General features: G+C 46.8%; 1 protein-coding gene across 1 annotated transcript in view; it reads right to left on the reverse strand.

The window, feature by feature from the left end:
- Positions 1–327: 327 nt before the first annotated feature.
- The window catches only part of LOC119391915 (uncharacterized), a 156,366-nt gene continuing 140,711 nt past the window's right edge, over positions 328–15,982 (reverse strand). Inside the window, exons 6-7 of the mRNA XM_049415445.1 lie at positions 6,310–6,363; positions 328–453 (exon numbers count right to left, since the gene is read on the reverse strand). Of these exons, the coding sequence (XP_049271402.1) occupies positions 328–453; positions 6,310–6,363 (180 nt within the window). The remainder of the gene's footprint in view (positions 454–6,309; positions 6,364–15,982) is intronic.

Below are 15,982 nucleotides of genomic sequence, written 5' to 3' on the forward strand. Positions count from 1 at the left end.
TTGAAATGCAGCTATAGGTATGAATAAGTACATTCACCAACAGAAATACTTGTGAGAGTAATTGTGGGGGCGGTTCAATGCGACAGTTCTTAGCAGCAGTTCCTCTTGCGCATTGAAACTCTCCTGTCGCAACGTTTGTCACCGGAGACATTTGTCGCAGTTGAGTTCAGGTACGAGGTAGTGAATGGTGCGAAAAATCAAGCTGGGACCGGGCTCGAGTGAAATATCGGAAAAAGTGTCCGTTCCCTGACGTCAGTTGGTTCGCGGAATTTGTTCATGTAGTGCCTATGTTTTGTAAATCTTGAATAGCACTATCGCGCGATAATGCTAAGCGATGTTCTTGCTGCAGTGCGGCTGCTCTTGGATCAAAGGCTCCGGCTCTGGCTCCGGCTCCTGCTCCTCTTCGCTCTGCAGCGTGTGGTAGTATGCCAGTACGCACTTTAGGAAGTACACCTGTCAAAATGAAAGAGGTAGGCACGGTCACACAATCATCGGAGCTTATGCATACATGTAACGCATGAGACATATACGCTACCATGAACAAGAGCGCGGATTTGGCGTTATAGTCGATGGTTCAAAATGAGAAATTCTTCATCTTTCACACCTTACGGGATGTGCTGGCTACTTTCATTAGAGGGATAGCGACATTCCTGTAAGGAATGTGTTTACACAAACACTTTACGATGAATTTTTGTAATTTGCAGTGCGTAAACGTTCTACCACTCTGTGTGAGTTCTCACTAGCTGACACTCTCCAGAAACATTTTTCTGGAGAGTGTCAGCTCCGGAATAAGTATTCTGGACACGACGGCTGAGAGCGATGTCAAGGTTTAATTTTGCAGATGTCGCAGACGAATTTCCGTATGGAATATTAGAAGCACCTTCAAAGTACTTCTTCATAACCTAATAACTTGAGTGTAGCTTTGAGGTGCTAAATACAACAACTCAACCTTTAAAATAATAACACCAGGAATGTGACTGCGCACGCATAGAAACCAGGATTTTTACTGTCGAGCCCGCCCCCCACCTGACTTTCTACGAATTAAGTATAAAGCCCCGTAACCTTCCTGGGTACGCTGTAAAGGCGACATACTGTTGTCACATTAACGAAGTGGTGCTTGCTCACTGTTAAAACACTTGCTGAGAAAGAAAGAAGGCTGAATCAGCATTGTATTCTACCAGCAACTAAGTTAACCAACTCACCCAAATGTCTGCTCTAATAAGCAAGTCCGTGTTAATGAATGACTTGCTAATGGCAGCAGCGGTTTAAAAATACCAGCGCGACTAGCACATCAAACTCCACGAAGGCGACCCACTGAGTTCCCAGAACGTAGGGGTGGCCAAATGCCTGTTAGGTGACAAACTTTCGCGTGTAGATATGCTTGTTAGTTTTCAGAAATAATTTTCTCCGTAGTAGTTGTGATGCAGCCTTATCACTTCACCATATTTCTCCCGTAGTTGCGTATTCTCGTGGTTATAACGTATAGATTACTATACATACTATATGGTTATTTATGCCGTATATCGCGCTTTTTCATGTTCGTTGGCCCCTCTTTTTTATAATGCACTGGCATGTACCCTGATGGCATTGACGTTAAATATAGTCACAGTTTCACCGAAAGGGCGAAGAAATGAATGCGATGGCAACAAATTGTAGTGTTATACGAAGTGAGGCTGGCAGATAGCTGTTTTGTATACGATCTCGAGTAACTACAAAACGCTGGTGTAAGAGAATATGGCCGCTCCAGGGAGAAATACTCTCCGCATAGTCGCTTCGCGTTGACAGCGCAGCACGCAGAAGGGTATACGAGCCGTCCGCTGTGATGGCTGTCGAGATAGCGCGCGCGAGCGATCGCGATCGCGCCTTTAGATTCAAAGTTGCTACTCGCGCAACACCCCCCTCTCCCCACCCGCTAGCTTCTTTTCATGGACGTTAAAGACGGGCGGGGCGTTTGCTGTCTGCTTCGACGGCAGGCCTCCCGAGCGGGGTGATGTTATCGCATGTACCCCCCGAGCGTCAAAAATGGGCCGCCTCGTTTGACCTCTGCTTCCGCTGCGTTCGTCGCCTCCGCTCGCGCGCGTTTACCCGCGGTAGAACATACGATGCGCGGGGGGATCTTATCAACCTGGACTTCATACGGGAGAGACATGACGGCGACGGCAAAGACCCGTCGAGACTGCCCATATAATTGCTATCGCAATAATAAGAAGTCACACTTTCGCCGCAAGGGCGAAGAAATGAATAGGATAGTAACAGATTGGAAGGCTATCCGAATAAAAGTCTAGCGGCTCACCGCTTTAAGAGACGTGGCCATTGCAGCAAGCGAAGCGTGCTGTTTTTGGCTTCGACGCGAACTTTGTGATGCGAGTGCAGCACGTAAATAGCCATGAGCCGTGTGCTGATCCCCTCTATGGATGCGCGCGAAACCGCAAGCGACCACGCCCAGTCGGTCATAGTACGCATTCCGTACCAGAGGCGTGCAGCCATGGAGGAAGGAAAAACTAAGGAGAGGCCCTATCGTATCCCAATGCATTGCGAAAAGTGTGGCGGAAGTGACGTCAGATTTATGGGGCAAACAAACCGATATGGGGCAAACAAAACAGCAGACGCCCCGCGGCGTACTCTCCGCGGTGGTTCGCTTTTGCTCGGATTCGTAGTCCCGGCGTAAACTTAGCGCGTATTGTGCGGTTCGCACGCAGTAAAATGTTGGAAGTAGACGTCTACCAGGCTGGTCGGGCGTGGCAGGCCCGAGCGCTGCGTGCTGAAGTTCTTCGTGGAGCGTTTTTGTGCAACAGTACAGAAAGTACCGGTACGTGCCGTTATCAAACACATGCAGCCCCTGCCTCATTGTATTCGAACTCACCTAGCAGTGACTTACGCGTTCTGCAGGGCGTTAGGCCTTTCTTGTAGCCCGATCTATTGCCCGATTAGCGGTTCTTTGCTCGTGTATATGGAGTGAGCGCAGTAGCTATCGGCGCAACGCCAACCTATAGTTGACGCAACTTATACTGTATACGCGATCGTGCACGTAAAGTTTGTAATTCCAGTGCGCACACAACACAAGCACGCAGCGAGCGCACACCGCACAATACATACATCACGTAGTCCGATAACAACAACAAAAGTTTATTGCCCTTTTGTTTGAACGACATAGCCTCTAAAGCGTACGATGCCTTCAGCACATGGTATGTACGGTGCGTCAGACGCCAAAAACAAAATTTCACATATGTTCCGAGTTAACACAACGAGTAAGAAGCAACAGGGCGAACATACGAGAGCTCCGTATGCAAATACCATGCCTTAGTGATCAGTAATGAAGCGAACATATACGTACACATGAAAAGTGACACCCGGTACTGTCCGCAGTGCACGCGATTTGCACAGGGTATAGGCAACAGCTGGGCATCGCGTAGCTTTCCTAACGAACGCACAGAAGGAGCAGTACACGTGAATCGACTACGCCGCTTGCACGGCGAAAAACAAACAAAGAAAAAGGCTGCAAAAGTTTCGCGACTCGCTCGATCCGCGCATGCGCTTGCAAACGACGCAACGGAAATCGCGAAATGTTTCGCTGCGCCTTCGCTAGGAGGCAATGCGGGCGTTTGCGATGCGGAGGCTTCACGAATGTGACGTCAGGGCCTCTCCTTAGTTTTTCCTTCCTCCATGCGTGCAGCCCCCGCCCGTGCGGCTTCCATCTCATTCCCGCAACGTAGGCGGCCGGCTAGTTTAATGTCTTCTTGAGCCTTATTCGTCGGAAGCACCTGCGCGGTTTCAATCGCACATAAAACTTATGACGCTCGGGGCGATGTTGTCGATGTGTACTTCATGCATAACACGACGGCGACGGCAAAAATGACGCTGGAGTGTCCATTGGATTGCTATTGCCAGGAAAGCGGCGCCATATGTAATAAATTTTGTTTTAAAAAAGGGAAAAATGTGTCCTTAACGAACATTACTGCACATGGCCAGAAAAACGCGAATTTACTTTTACGCGGTCATCCTGGGTGTCTAAAAAAGAGAAAATATTAAATAAGCACTGCACATTTTTAAAGTGCGTTTTGTTTAACACGATAGTGTTTTATGTCGGGGTCCACACGACTCCACTGACATATTTCCGTCACAGATATGAAGTTGTAAAATATACACTAACAGATGGCACAGAAAAAAAACTAGAAGAAAAAGCTGCGTCGCCGGGAGTCGATCCTACGACCCCTCTCTGCAGCGCGCGGCGCGAACGGACTCGGCCATAGACGGCACGTTCTTCAGGATACTAACGGCGAGCTATTTATATACACAATTTACCGTTGGCGGTACTCAGAGATGGGTGGCACTTCAGCGTGTTTTCGTTATCACTAGCGATATGGGGCGAAGGGCTCGAAGGGTGCGCTTTAAAGGTCGTCGCCCCACGTGTTGCGATGCGCGCGCGACTCCGTAGGGCGTTGTCGCTCGTGCGCGCTCGCTTATCTCGTGATGGGGTGGTGGTTTGGACGTCTTGTGCTCTCACCGCATGTTTGCGTTGAAGTTACAGAGAGCACGAAGGACACTTCGCTCAATGCGAAAGAAGCGCGCTGCTCACAAACAAATAAGTTACAACTGTGACAGCACTCATCCTGTGTATACTTGTGCTTTCGTTTGGTGCGCTATCCGTTGCCTTTGAGCAGCACGCTTTAACTGTCAAGCTGCGATAGTTGTTATTTCGCGCTCATCCTGTGTATGTTCTTTCCGTGCGTCCTTTCTGCTCGACCAGCGCGTTGCGAGTTTCGAGCTGCTTGCCATTCCTCGCGTGACATTACAATTTGTTGCTATAGCATTAATTATTTCGCCTGTGTGCCGAAACAACGCACAAGAAACGCTCAACTACGTCTGTAAAGACACGTTTCACTTTCGTGTTACACCGATTCCTATGACAGAGAGATCAGTCATGTTTTTTTGTGAGTGTACTCATCAAACTTGAGAGTCTCGAAGCTTGCTCCGGTAGAGGTGTCGTCGACTTCTTTTTGCCCGTACTCGGAGGAAATCAGCCAGCGACCGCGCACTAGGACATGTGTAGTGTTGGTTTTTCTTGTGTTTAAATGGGGCGCTTTGTTCTCATTTATTCTAGCAAGTTTTTTTAGCTTCATAATGCAACAGTTTAATGCAGATCGGTTTTCGACGAGGTGTGTGTAGTTCTATTCATTCATACTATCAGGGCCAAGAAGGCACTACGTCAGGCGTGATTTCGGAGGCCTCCCTTCCTAAATCAGGTGAGGTTTACTCATGCTGCGCTGGAAGGCGGTGAGCAAAAGCTGCGTTCTGTAAAAATTAAGGCATTTTCGCACAAGTGGCGCCAAGCGTGAAGGAAGTGCAGAGCTGGGCGGCCTTCTTTGCTTCTCTTTGTTTGTGTTTATTTCTTCCTCTCTTTCACACTCTTCTTCCTTTTCTCTCTTTTCCTCTCTTTTTTTTGCCTACATTTATGTCTATTTCTTTCTCTCTCTACGTAGTTCTTTCTCTTTCCCGCTCTTACTATCTTTCATTATCTTTCTTCCCTTTCTCTCTCTCTCTATTTCTCGCTTCCTCTTTCTTTCTCTCTCTGCATTTCTTTCTCGCTCTTTCTTTCATTTTCTCTCTTTCTCTCTTTCGTTCTTTTTTTGTCTGTTTCTTTATATATTTTTTGTCTCTGTCGACTTCTTTCTCTGTCTTTCTATCTTTTATTGTGTTCCTTCTCTTTCTTTCTGTCTATTTCTCTCTTTCACTTTCTTTTTATTTATTTCTCTCTCTCTCGCTCTATACTCGTTCTCTCAGTTTCATTGTAACTAAGTGATTTATATCATGAAACTGTATCCCGACCCTGCGAAAATGAAATTACGAAATTGCAGTATTTAGTGAATAAATAAATACCAGAGGATGCATTTAGGTTTACTTTGTGTCTCTAATTAAGAAATAATTTATAATAATACGAAGTACCAGACTTAGTGTTTGGGGCCACTCTTTTTGCGAAAAGAGCGATTCGAGGCAGAGTGAGATGCACAAGGCAGGAACCTACTGTCGTTAATTATTACCTTAGACACGATAAGTATGCTTTTTGATGAGCTGTCACAGCACTGAAATATCAGGGGGTCAAAGCACGGCGCTAACATCCAGCTTGCGCCGTATTAACTCACTTAATTGACTTAGCTCTCGTGTTTAGATTTTTACACATACATTTGCTGTTGGATATGGTCTTCAAGAGCTTCCATTTTTCGCTCCATCGGCATTCATAATTATTCAACAAGTATACGCCCGTTTCTGCCTCCTGTATGAGCGAAATTGCAAAAGCGACAAAATACTCACAGAGACAAAGAATCCAATCCAGGATCCCATGGCGCTCCCAAGTGCGTGAGTCGACTGTGCAAGGAAGGAGAGAGAAACAGTTGAAACGCAGAACACAGTCGCAGAGGATTCTTACGTTCGTAAGCGCATGCTAGCCGATGAAGGCGAGCAGCTCGGCGCGGCGGCAGGGCAGCACAGAAGCAGACAGAGCTGAGTATTAATGTGACGCGAACGCCTGGAAATCTAAAAAAAAGTGGATAAGTCACGTACTGACTGATAAAAAGCAGCAGGAAATAAAGCGGCGCCTATCTCGGCGGGCGTGCCTTGCAGGTTGTTGTCGGGAAAAACAGTTAACCTTCGAAGCACCACACTTACTGTTCCTTAGCTGTTCCAATTAATGTCAAAAATCCTTTAATGAACCGCGCTATGGCGGGTTTAAATACCTAAAGTAATCAGTTGCTTCAATGAAGCTCATAAGTGCGCCCTACCGCGTGAAAACACGGTGCATTGTTCATACTCAACTCACGTCGCTTTAACTTAAATACACTTCAGGTATCTTGTATTATGTATTTCCCATATTAGGACGCAAGATGAGATCACTAGCACAAAGGGCCTGTGCCAATCTGTCTGCTACAAACGCAATTACTCTGCTCAACATAATGAGCTTCAAAGGCTACGTACGCTTAAGCAGACCCAGTTTTGCGTACACGTGAAGGAGACAAGCCCCCGAGGTCATACATTCGCATTGAATGATGAACCCAGCGATATACCGCACCAACTGTATCCTCCATAGAGGCTGTTCGCCGCCGCGAAGCGAAAAAATCCACGCATCTCCACAAAGTGAATCATGACGAGTGGGCAAAGCTCTTGGTATCTTATGGGAGAGTAACCGCACGTTACCCGAGCGCTGCCCCATATAATGTAAAGTGAGTGACAAAGTGACATAAGGAGTCGACGACAAGCTAGGTCCTAAGGTCCGTAATGTGTACGTTGAAGTCGCCGACTAGTATAAAGCGTTTGTGCTTGTTGGTGTTTCATATTGCTTGCCACGATTATGATTCATATTAGTCTTTTGTTAAACCTGATGTTTGGATTTTACACGGTGCTGTGCCGTGCGCACGGACGCCAGACGGACGGACAAGCCTTCGCCTTAAGGTGCTTCGCCCCTAAAAATGAGAGACCAGAAAAGAATAGCACGTTGAAACCGAGCAGCGTGAATTTTTACCTTCCAAGGAGTCGGCGGCTATTGAAGACACAGGGCTGCCCGTGGGCTACGTTTGTGCCGTTGCGGAAACGAGAGATGGGAGGTCAAAGGTGTTTTTAATACATTACTCGTCGTGAACGCTTTCTGAAATAGTGCGCTATATAGGTGAACGCACGCATATTAAACCACAGCTTTCAGTCTAAAAAGACAGGGCGTGCCAACACGGACACAAGAAAGAAGTCCGGACACCACAAACGCCGACCAACAACTGAAGAGACGCACAACGGCTGAAAAGAAAGAAGGCACCAAACATTTTCTGCGCATGCCCATGCAACAGGCGAACCTATCAATCCGGCACGCGTGGCGGTCTACGAGGAAGATAACTGTTAAGGCATTTGATTTCATCTTTATGCAAGTTAATCGACGATTGGCTCACGCATGCGCTACCACTATTCTCGATGTGCCATGCCTCAATCATCAAGCGCGTTTCTTCATTTTTATGACGGTACAACACTGCGCATTCATCTAATTTTGGCGTGCACTTACAATCTCCACAATGTAAAGATAGATTAGAAGGTGAGCCTCCTGTCAGGGATCTCTTATGTTCCAACAATCTCTGGTTAATGCATCGGCCCGTTTGTCCTACGTAGAAGGAGCCGCAGCTGAAAGGGACCTCATACACCACACTCGTACGGCAATCAGTGAATTTGTTGGTGTGTTTTACGAAAGAAATATCGGCCCGCGTCTTGTCTTTTACTCGCTCATTCTTCCTCTGCCCAGCGGCACAAACCTTACCTAGCTTATTGGCAGCCGTGAAAACAACATTAACGCCGTATCTACTTCCTACATTCTTTAGCCTGTGAGATACGCAGTGAATGTACGGTATACCTACGACACGTTTCTTCATATCGCTTTCTGCAACCATGCTCGGACTTAACACAATAGACTTCTTTAAACGTTCAGCGACCGTGGCCACTGCATCACGAGGATGCCCTACATCTAAAAGACGCCTAGCCTGTGCGTTAAAGCTATCACTCATTTTGTGCTCACACGACTTGGTGAGGGCTAATTTAAGGCAAGACATGTCGATGCCGTTTTTTACAACCTTCGAGTGCTTCGACGAAAAATTTAACAGCGGTTTCGAAGATCTAGGAGAATACTGCCAGCACACGTGGTTCTTCTGGAACGTCAAGGAAATGTCTAGAAATTGTATTCCATTATTCTGAGGCACCTCTTTAGTAAAGCTCAGCCCACCTCCATTTAATTCAAATTTTTCACTCACGGAGGTTACCACCTTTTCAAAGTCGTCACCACTACAAAAGATCAAGTAATCATACACATGACGAAAAACCTTAATAACCGAATTACCTAAGGCGCCTTCCAAAAGATTGTCAATCCTGCTAAGGTATAAATGACTAAGAACCGGAGGAACCTTAGAATCAATACATATAGAGAATATATATAGAGAATAGAGCCAATACATATAGAGAATAGAGTTTGCCCAGTTGAAGTTCAACTTTTGTGCGGCTTTCCGCAACCATCTACCGGACATGTCAGGAGGATATGTGCGATATTGTCCGCGGAATCATGGCGTCAAGTGAGATTTTACCAGGAATGCCTGAAGGTCCGTTGCTCGACTTCGCGTGACGATCGCCGCCAGAAGCAGATGTACGCCGACTGGATGAGGGTAGCTAACCAGCATGCGGAATTCATATGGAGGGTAAAACTTCGAGAACTTCAACCATGTAAGAGGAAGATTATTTCTACTGTTTCACCGCAAAATAACTTGCTAGTCCTTGGAGGAGCTGCCCTAGATGATAGTCACTGCAAAATCCTAGCCTTAGGTCCTAAATACGGTTTTAAGCCGAACGTGAAACCAATAGACGTTTTAAGTTTGCCGCGTACAATCACTAGACTTGTTCCTGAACAAGAGCGTTCCCACTGCATTTCAGACTGCGTTGCTAGCATCAAGGATTCTAATATGCATCTCAAGTGTTCTGATCCAATGCGGCCTTTGGTTAATTACTGTGTCGAGAAGAAACTCAGGCCAGTAATTTCAGATAAGGAAGGGCATTTTGTAATTATGCCGGACAGTTTGTTCTCAGAAAAAGCATTAACAGCCATAGAAAAGAATTTAAGGACGGTAAAACTTAAGCCATCGGTAGTTAGGCAACGTGCTGTCGACCTTTCGTTAAGACATAATCTTGAGAGAATAGCTTGTAATGTCAAGAAGGCTAAATCACTTACTTTAGAATTGTTTTTTTCAGCCAAAACACATAAGAACGAGATCCCATTTCGAGCAATCGTTTCAGAGCAAGGCACCTGGCAAGTGGCTGTATCTAGTTATTTGCAGAACTGCTTAACCTCTTTGAGTTTTTCAGACCCTTTTCGTATGCGTAATTCTCAGGCGCTAGTTCAGTTCCTCTCAGAGGAGAACCCCGGCTGTTGTAACGTTTTTAGTATGGATATTGAAGACCTGTATTATTCTTTGCCGCATGAGGACTTGTTAAATTGTGTTAATGAATGTATTAACGAACAAGCGCACCAGACGGTTTTCACCGATAAATGTGGTGTTTCTACCGGTGCATTTCTAGAAATCCTTTCCATGTATTTAAAGACGACGCTGGTAGGTTGGAAGGAAGGTGTTTATGTGCAGAAATCAGGGATATGTATTGGTTCTAAAGTTGCTCCGGTTCTTAGTGATTTATACCTTAGCAGGATTGACACTCTTTTGGCAGGCGCCTTGGTAATTCGGTTATTAAGGTTTTTCGTTATGTGGACGATTACTTGAACTTTTGTAGTGGTGAGGACTTTGAAAAGGTGTTAACTTCCGTGAGCGAAAAATTTGAATTAAATGGAGGTGGGCTGAGCTTTACTAAAGAGGTGCCTCAGAATAATGGAATACAATTTCTAGACATTTCCTTAACGTTCCAGAAGAACCACGTGTGCTGGCAGTATTCTTCTAGATCTTCGAAACCGCTGTTAAATTTTTCGTCGAAGCACTCGAAGGTTGTAAAAAACGGCATCGCCATGTCTTGCCTTAAATCAGCCCTCACCAAGTCGTGTGAGCACAAAATGAGTGATAGCTTTAATGCACAGGTAACGTGTCTTTTAGATGTAGGGTATCCTCGTGATGCAGTGGCCACGGTCGCCGAACGTTTAAAGATGTCTATTGTGTTAAGTCCGAGCATGGTTGCAGACAGCGATAGGAAGAAACGTGTCGTAGGTATACCCTACATTCATTGCGTATCTCACAGGCTAAAGAAAGTAGGAGGTAGATACGGCGTTAATGTTGTGTTCACGGCTGCCAATAAGCTAGGTAAGATTTGAGCCGCTGTGCAGAGGAAGAATGAGCGAGTAAAAGACAAGAAGTGGACCGATATTTGTTTCGTAAAACACACCAACAAATTCACTGATTGCCGTACGAGTGTGTATAAGGTCCCTTTCAGCTGCGGCCGCTTCTACGTAGGCCAAACGGGCCGATGCATTAACCAGAGATTGCTGGAACATAAGAGATCCCTAACAGGAGGCTTACCTTCTAATCTATCTTTACATTGTGGAGATTGTAAGTGCACGCCAAAATTCGATGAATGCGCAGACTTGTACCGTCATAGAAATGAAGAAACGCGCATGATGATTGAAGCATGGCATATCGAGAATAGTTGTAGCGCATGCGTGAGCCAACCGTCGATTAACTTGCATAAAGATGAAATCAAATGCCTTAACAGTTATCTTCCACGTAGACCGCCACGCGTGCCGGATTGATAGGTTCGCCTGTTGCATGGGCATGCGCAGATAAGTTTTCGTGCCTTCTTTCTTTTCAGCCGTTGTGCGTCTCTTCAGTTGTTAGTCAGCGTTTGTGGTGTCCTGACTTCTTTCATGTGTCCGTGTTTGCACGCCCTGTCTTTTTAGAATGAATACTTACCAACTATCTCAGCGCTCTGTTATTCACAGCTTTCAGTGCTCAGAAATTGCAGTAAGCGTCCTCAAGCAGTTTTCGATGGCCTCAAGCTCTCTTCCTTTATTGCATGTTCATCGCACGAATATGCCCGAACAAGAAGTGCACAGAATTAAATAATAATAATAATAATAATATTAATAATAATAATAATAGTAATAATAATAATAATAATAATAATAATAATAATCAAACCAATCAATCAAACGTTTATTTAATGTGCCCAGGAACAACCGTAAGCTCTTTGTACTGGCGCACGAAAAAAAAAAAACAAAGGCAAACATTCATATTAAAATATCAGGGATAAAAAAACGTTATAAAATTGCACATATACAACTATGCGCAGGCAGAAAAAAAATATCAACAGTGTACGAGGCTATGTAAGTACAGTGCAAAGCTCGAAGCAGAACAACGACTGGGACCTGTGAAAAACATCGAGCTCCAAAAATTAAGCATTGTAAAGGCGTTGTATCCTGCCAATGGTCGAATGTTCACAGAGGCAGGCGGTTACATGAAAAGGTCTGTTCTCTCTGGTCAGCTTATGTGGAATTCGGTAATTAAGACAGTTGAGCAGTACAGAGCAGGATATGACACCATGCACAAGCTTGTAAAGAAATAACAGATCAGCGCGATTTCGTCGGCAGCAAAGTGATGGCAATGATAATAATCCAGCAGCGTTAGAACGAGATCCAGAGTCATTTCTAGCGAAACGATGGTTGTAAATGCTGTTATGACTGGCAGTCGGTGCCGACGCGCTGGCCATCAGAATCGGCGGACGAGGCGTTCTCACACTGCTAGAACACCTGCATCCTTCCTGGAAACGAAGTTCCCGGGGCGGCAAGCGACCGACAATGGGCAGAATCTCGACCTCCAAGTCGGGGACGGCAAAGCCGGAGACAATGGGCCACCTGGGCTTGGCTTGGTATGCTGCCGAAAAGACAGGACCTGCATATTTTGACAGGAGTCGCCGCAGACCCTGTTCTGCCCTTCGGGGAAGAACTGGAGAAGCAAGCACGTTCTGCCCTTCGGGGAAGAACTGCAGGAGCAAGCACGGTCTGCCCTTCGGGGAAAAGAAGAGTACGAGGAACTAGCCCGAGGAACCTGTCGCCTTGCTTCCCCCACAAGCGTGCCGTTGACCACCTGACCCTTGCTGCTTCAAGAGTGCAACGACCCCTCAGCGACAGTAAAATGGACTGTGCCATGGTGGGTGGGGTCGTGTGTGTGATTGGTGGTCATCAAGAAGGAGGAGCCAAACTGAGGGGTTAAAACGACGGTGCTGAGTGAGAAATGGGGCTCTGAGCCCTCGGTAACAGGCTCATCCAATTCGCTCGTCACTGAACTCTTTCCTTGTAACGATGTAATTGAGTGTACGAAATGTGCCAGTAAACTTGTTATTGTTTTCCCATCTTGCTAAAGCATCAGTTCCTCAGCCCGGAGACTCGACTACGCTACCAAACGGAGTCCGGGTACGACGCTGCCCTATCGTAGCAACAGCATGGTTGCCGAGGAGGGATGGATCCAAATACCCGGTCACGACAACTGGTGATCAGCGCTGGGATCTGAAGCTACAAGCGACAACAACAGTCGGCCTAAGGGAATGCAGCTGTCTGGAAACATCGATCACGTGTGGGTGAGTGCTTGGCTTTTCCTTTGATGTGGACCAGGTACTAAACGAGGGTTTTAGATCTGGCAGATAACTTTGCCGAGATACTCAAGGTTACGTACTCTCGGATAGTTGTTTTTGGAAGTAGCGAGCACTCAGGACGATCATGGATTTACAGAAGCTGCAGGAGCCGGACTTGTTGCTGTTGTGTAAGGAATTGGGGATCGATACAAAGGGTTTGGCAGGTAAAGCCCTACTCATACAGGCGATCTTTCATTTGGGGGTCGATGATAAGGAGCTCTGTGAAGAATGGGAATACGCCAACCAAAATAAGGAAGAGCGGCTCAGACACTGGGAAAGAGAGGAACGCCGTGCAGAACTCGAAAGGGAAGAAAAGAGGCGTAAGCGTGAAAGAGAGGAACGCCACGCAGAATTCGAAAGGGAAGAAAAGAGGCGTAAGCGTGAAAGAGAGGAAAGGTGGCGTGAGCAAGAGATTGAGCTCCGCAAATTAGAAGTCAAGGTAGAACTCCTGGAGTTGAGTAAGAGGTCGGGCAGTTGTCCCCAGCGAGTGGTACCTCTTCTCAACAAGAAGGCAGAGTTCAAGATGTCAAGGTATATGCAGCCATATGTGGTATCAGGGGATAACGGCCTATATCTTGCTGAATTTGAACAAATGTGTGAAGAACTGTCTTTTGAGCGAGACACTTGGTCTCAGGGGTTATTGTCAGTTCTGCCCAGTGAGGCAGTTGAGGTTGTTGCGCGACTCAGTGAGAAGGACGCGGACAACTACGATGTAATTAAGGCATCTTTGTTCCGGAGATTCGGAATTTCAGCTAGGAGAGAGGACAGCAAGAATGGTATGCAAAATGATCCTTCTCCTGAGAACGAGCGACAGGTCGCCGTTTTCGAGATCGCGCCAGAGAAAGGCCCGCCGTTTCAAGAGAGCATGAAAGGAGAGCAGGTTGAGAATGAGGCCTTGGCCGGTCTAGAGTTAGGGACAATTCCGGAAGACGTTCCTTCCGTGGACGAGGTTGGTACCTGCCGCCCTGATGGGCTCAAGGAGAAGCTGGAAACCTTCCTCGTGCCTCGAAAGGACGTTTCGGAATCGTCAAACGTATACACGGTTAGCGTGGTGGCTAACCATAGCAAGGACGCGACGCTTCAAGGGTTAGGCGATACCGTCGGTGAGGGCCCGGGTTCAGATTTTATCAGCGCTGACGCAGATAATTTGGCCCGACAGTCCGACGCGGCGGAGAAGTCAAAAGGTGTGAGCGAGGTAGAAGATGCAGCAGAAACACCAACGAGCTGCACGGCTGCACATGTCGCGACCCGAAGCGATGATGATGGCGTCGAGGGAAATGATGTTTGCCGAAAGCGTAGAAAAAGAAAGAGGCGAAAGCGTTCGGCGGACGTTTCAGAACCGTCAAAAGTAGATACGGTTAGCGGGGCGGCCGACCATAGCAAAGACGCGACTGTTCAGGGGTGCAGCGATACCATCGGAGAGGGCCCAGTTTCAGAATTTGTGAGTGTTGACACAGATAATTTGGCCCGACAGTCCGACATGGCGGAGGAATCGAAAAGCTTGCGCGAGAAAGAAGGTGTAGCACAAGCACCAACGAGCTGCACAACTCCGCATGTCGCGACCCGAAGCGATGATCGAGGCATCGAGAGAAAGGAGGTCCGCCGACATCGTAGAAAAGGAAAGCGGCGGAAGCATTCGGCTCAGCGTAAGCTTAAGAAAGGTCCCACCCCGGCACGAGAAAGACGCAAGCGTAGGCCAACGGACAGTTCACGGAAACGTAAATTGAGGCATTCATTCAGCCGCAAGCAGCGCGAGAGGCGCAGAGGGAGGAAGCAAGGTGCGCTCCCACGACGGAAGGCGAGGTTGATATTGACAGTTTCGGGAAAGCACCTGGGTCAAAGTCGTCAAAGTCGAAAGACCAGTGTACGGCGGGTAACAAAGCACCGCGCGGAGGCGAGCACAAAGGGAGAATGGACAGGGTTTCCCCCCCCCCCGTTTCTGGCATTCCATTCGCCTTCCTGAGGGGAGCCGACCGAGGTGCCGAATGAAGTGTGACTGTAGAATGCCGCTGATAGCTCGTGCATGTTGTAGCCTCTGGCGGGCTAGAAAGCCGGCTGGACCGCGACCCCATCGGGTTCAATTCAAGCGAATCTAATTGAGAAAAAGGGGAACGGTCAGTTCGAGTAATTTTGCACGTGCGGGCAAACTAGGATTACTCATTATTTTGTTAGGAATGTAGAATTCAGCCAGGTTAATATTGCGTATTATGAGATGTGGTGTAAAGTTTTAAGAAGAAAAACCGCGCAGTAGTAAAGGGCTGAAGAGAGCATCGAAGTTCTTTAATCATTAGGATGAACTTCTGATGAAGGTGTTCTTAGCGCGAAAACTGTAAATTTTCTAGTTTTGAAAGGTTTATGTGCGATATCGTATGCGTTCACGTTCATGTCGATTTGGGGTGAATAGGCATTTAAGGAGAGATATCTGCATCAGTTTCCGAAATGAGTTTGGCACTGAGCGGTGCAGTTTTCGTTACGCGCTAGTTGGAGTGACAGGCATTTCGTGCAAGGTTTTAGCATAAAACCAATGCAAATGTTTGAGGTGGCTTTTGCAGTGTACTGCACCTGGAGTTATTTTTTTTGTTGTTGTACAATGCGTGTTGCAACGTAGCGTAAGGATAAGCTTTTAGAAGAACTAAGAGGGATTAGGTGAGTGGTTGGTTGTACTTTGTCTTTTGCAACGCTATAGGAATGAGATAATTGTAGCGCTCAGGAGAGCACAGTGGTTTTTATCAGAGGCGTTGGCATGGGCAGGTAGCTTTAACCGAATGAACCTGTTAAAAGGCAGTGTTTATCCCGTTATGTTTTGTTCTTTTCTTTGAAGAATTAGTTATCAAGTGATCACTTGAGC

The sequence above is a fragment of the Rhipicephalus sanguineus genome, chromosome 4 (assembly GCF_013339695.2).
Source record: "Rhipicephalus sanguineus isolate Rsan-2018 chromosome 4, BIME_Rsan_1.4, whole genome shotgun sequence".
NCBI classification, from domain to species: domain Eukaryota; kingdom Metazoa; phylum Arthropoda; class Arachnida; order Ixodida; family Ixodidae; genus Rhipicephalus; species Rhipicephalus sanguineus.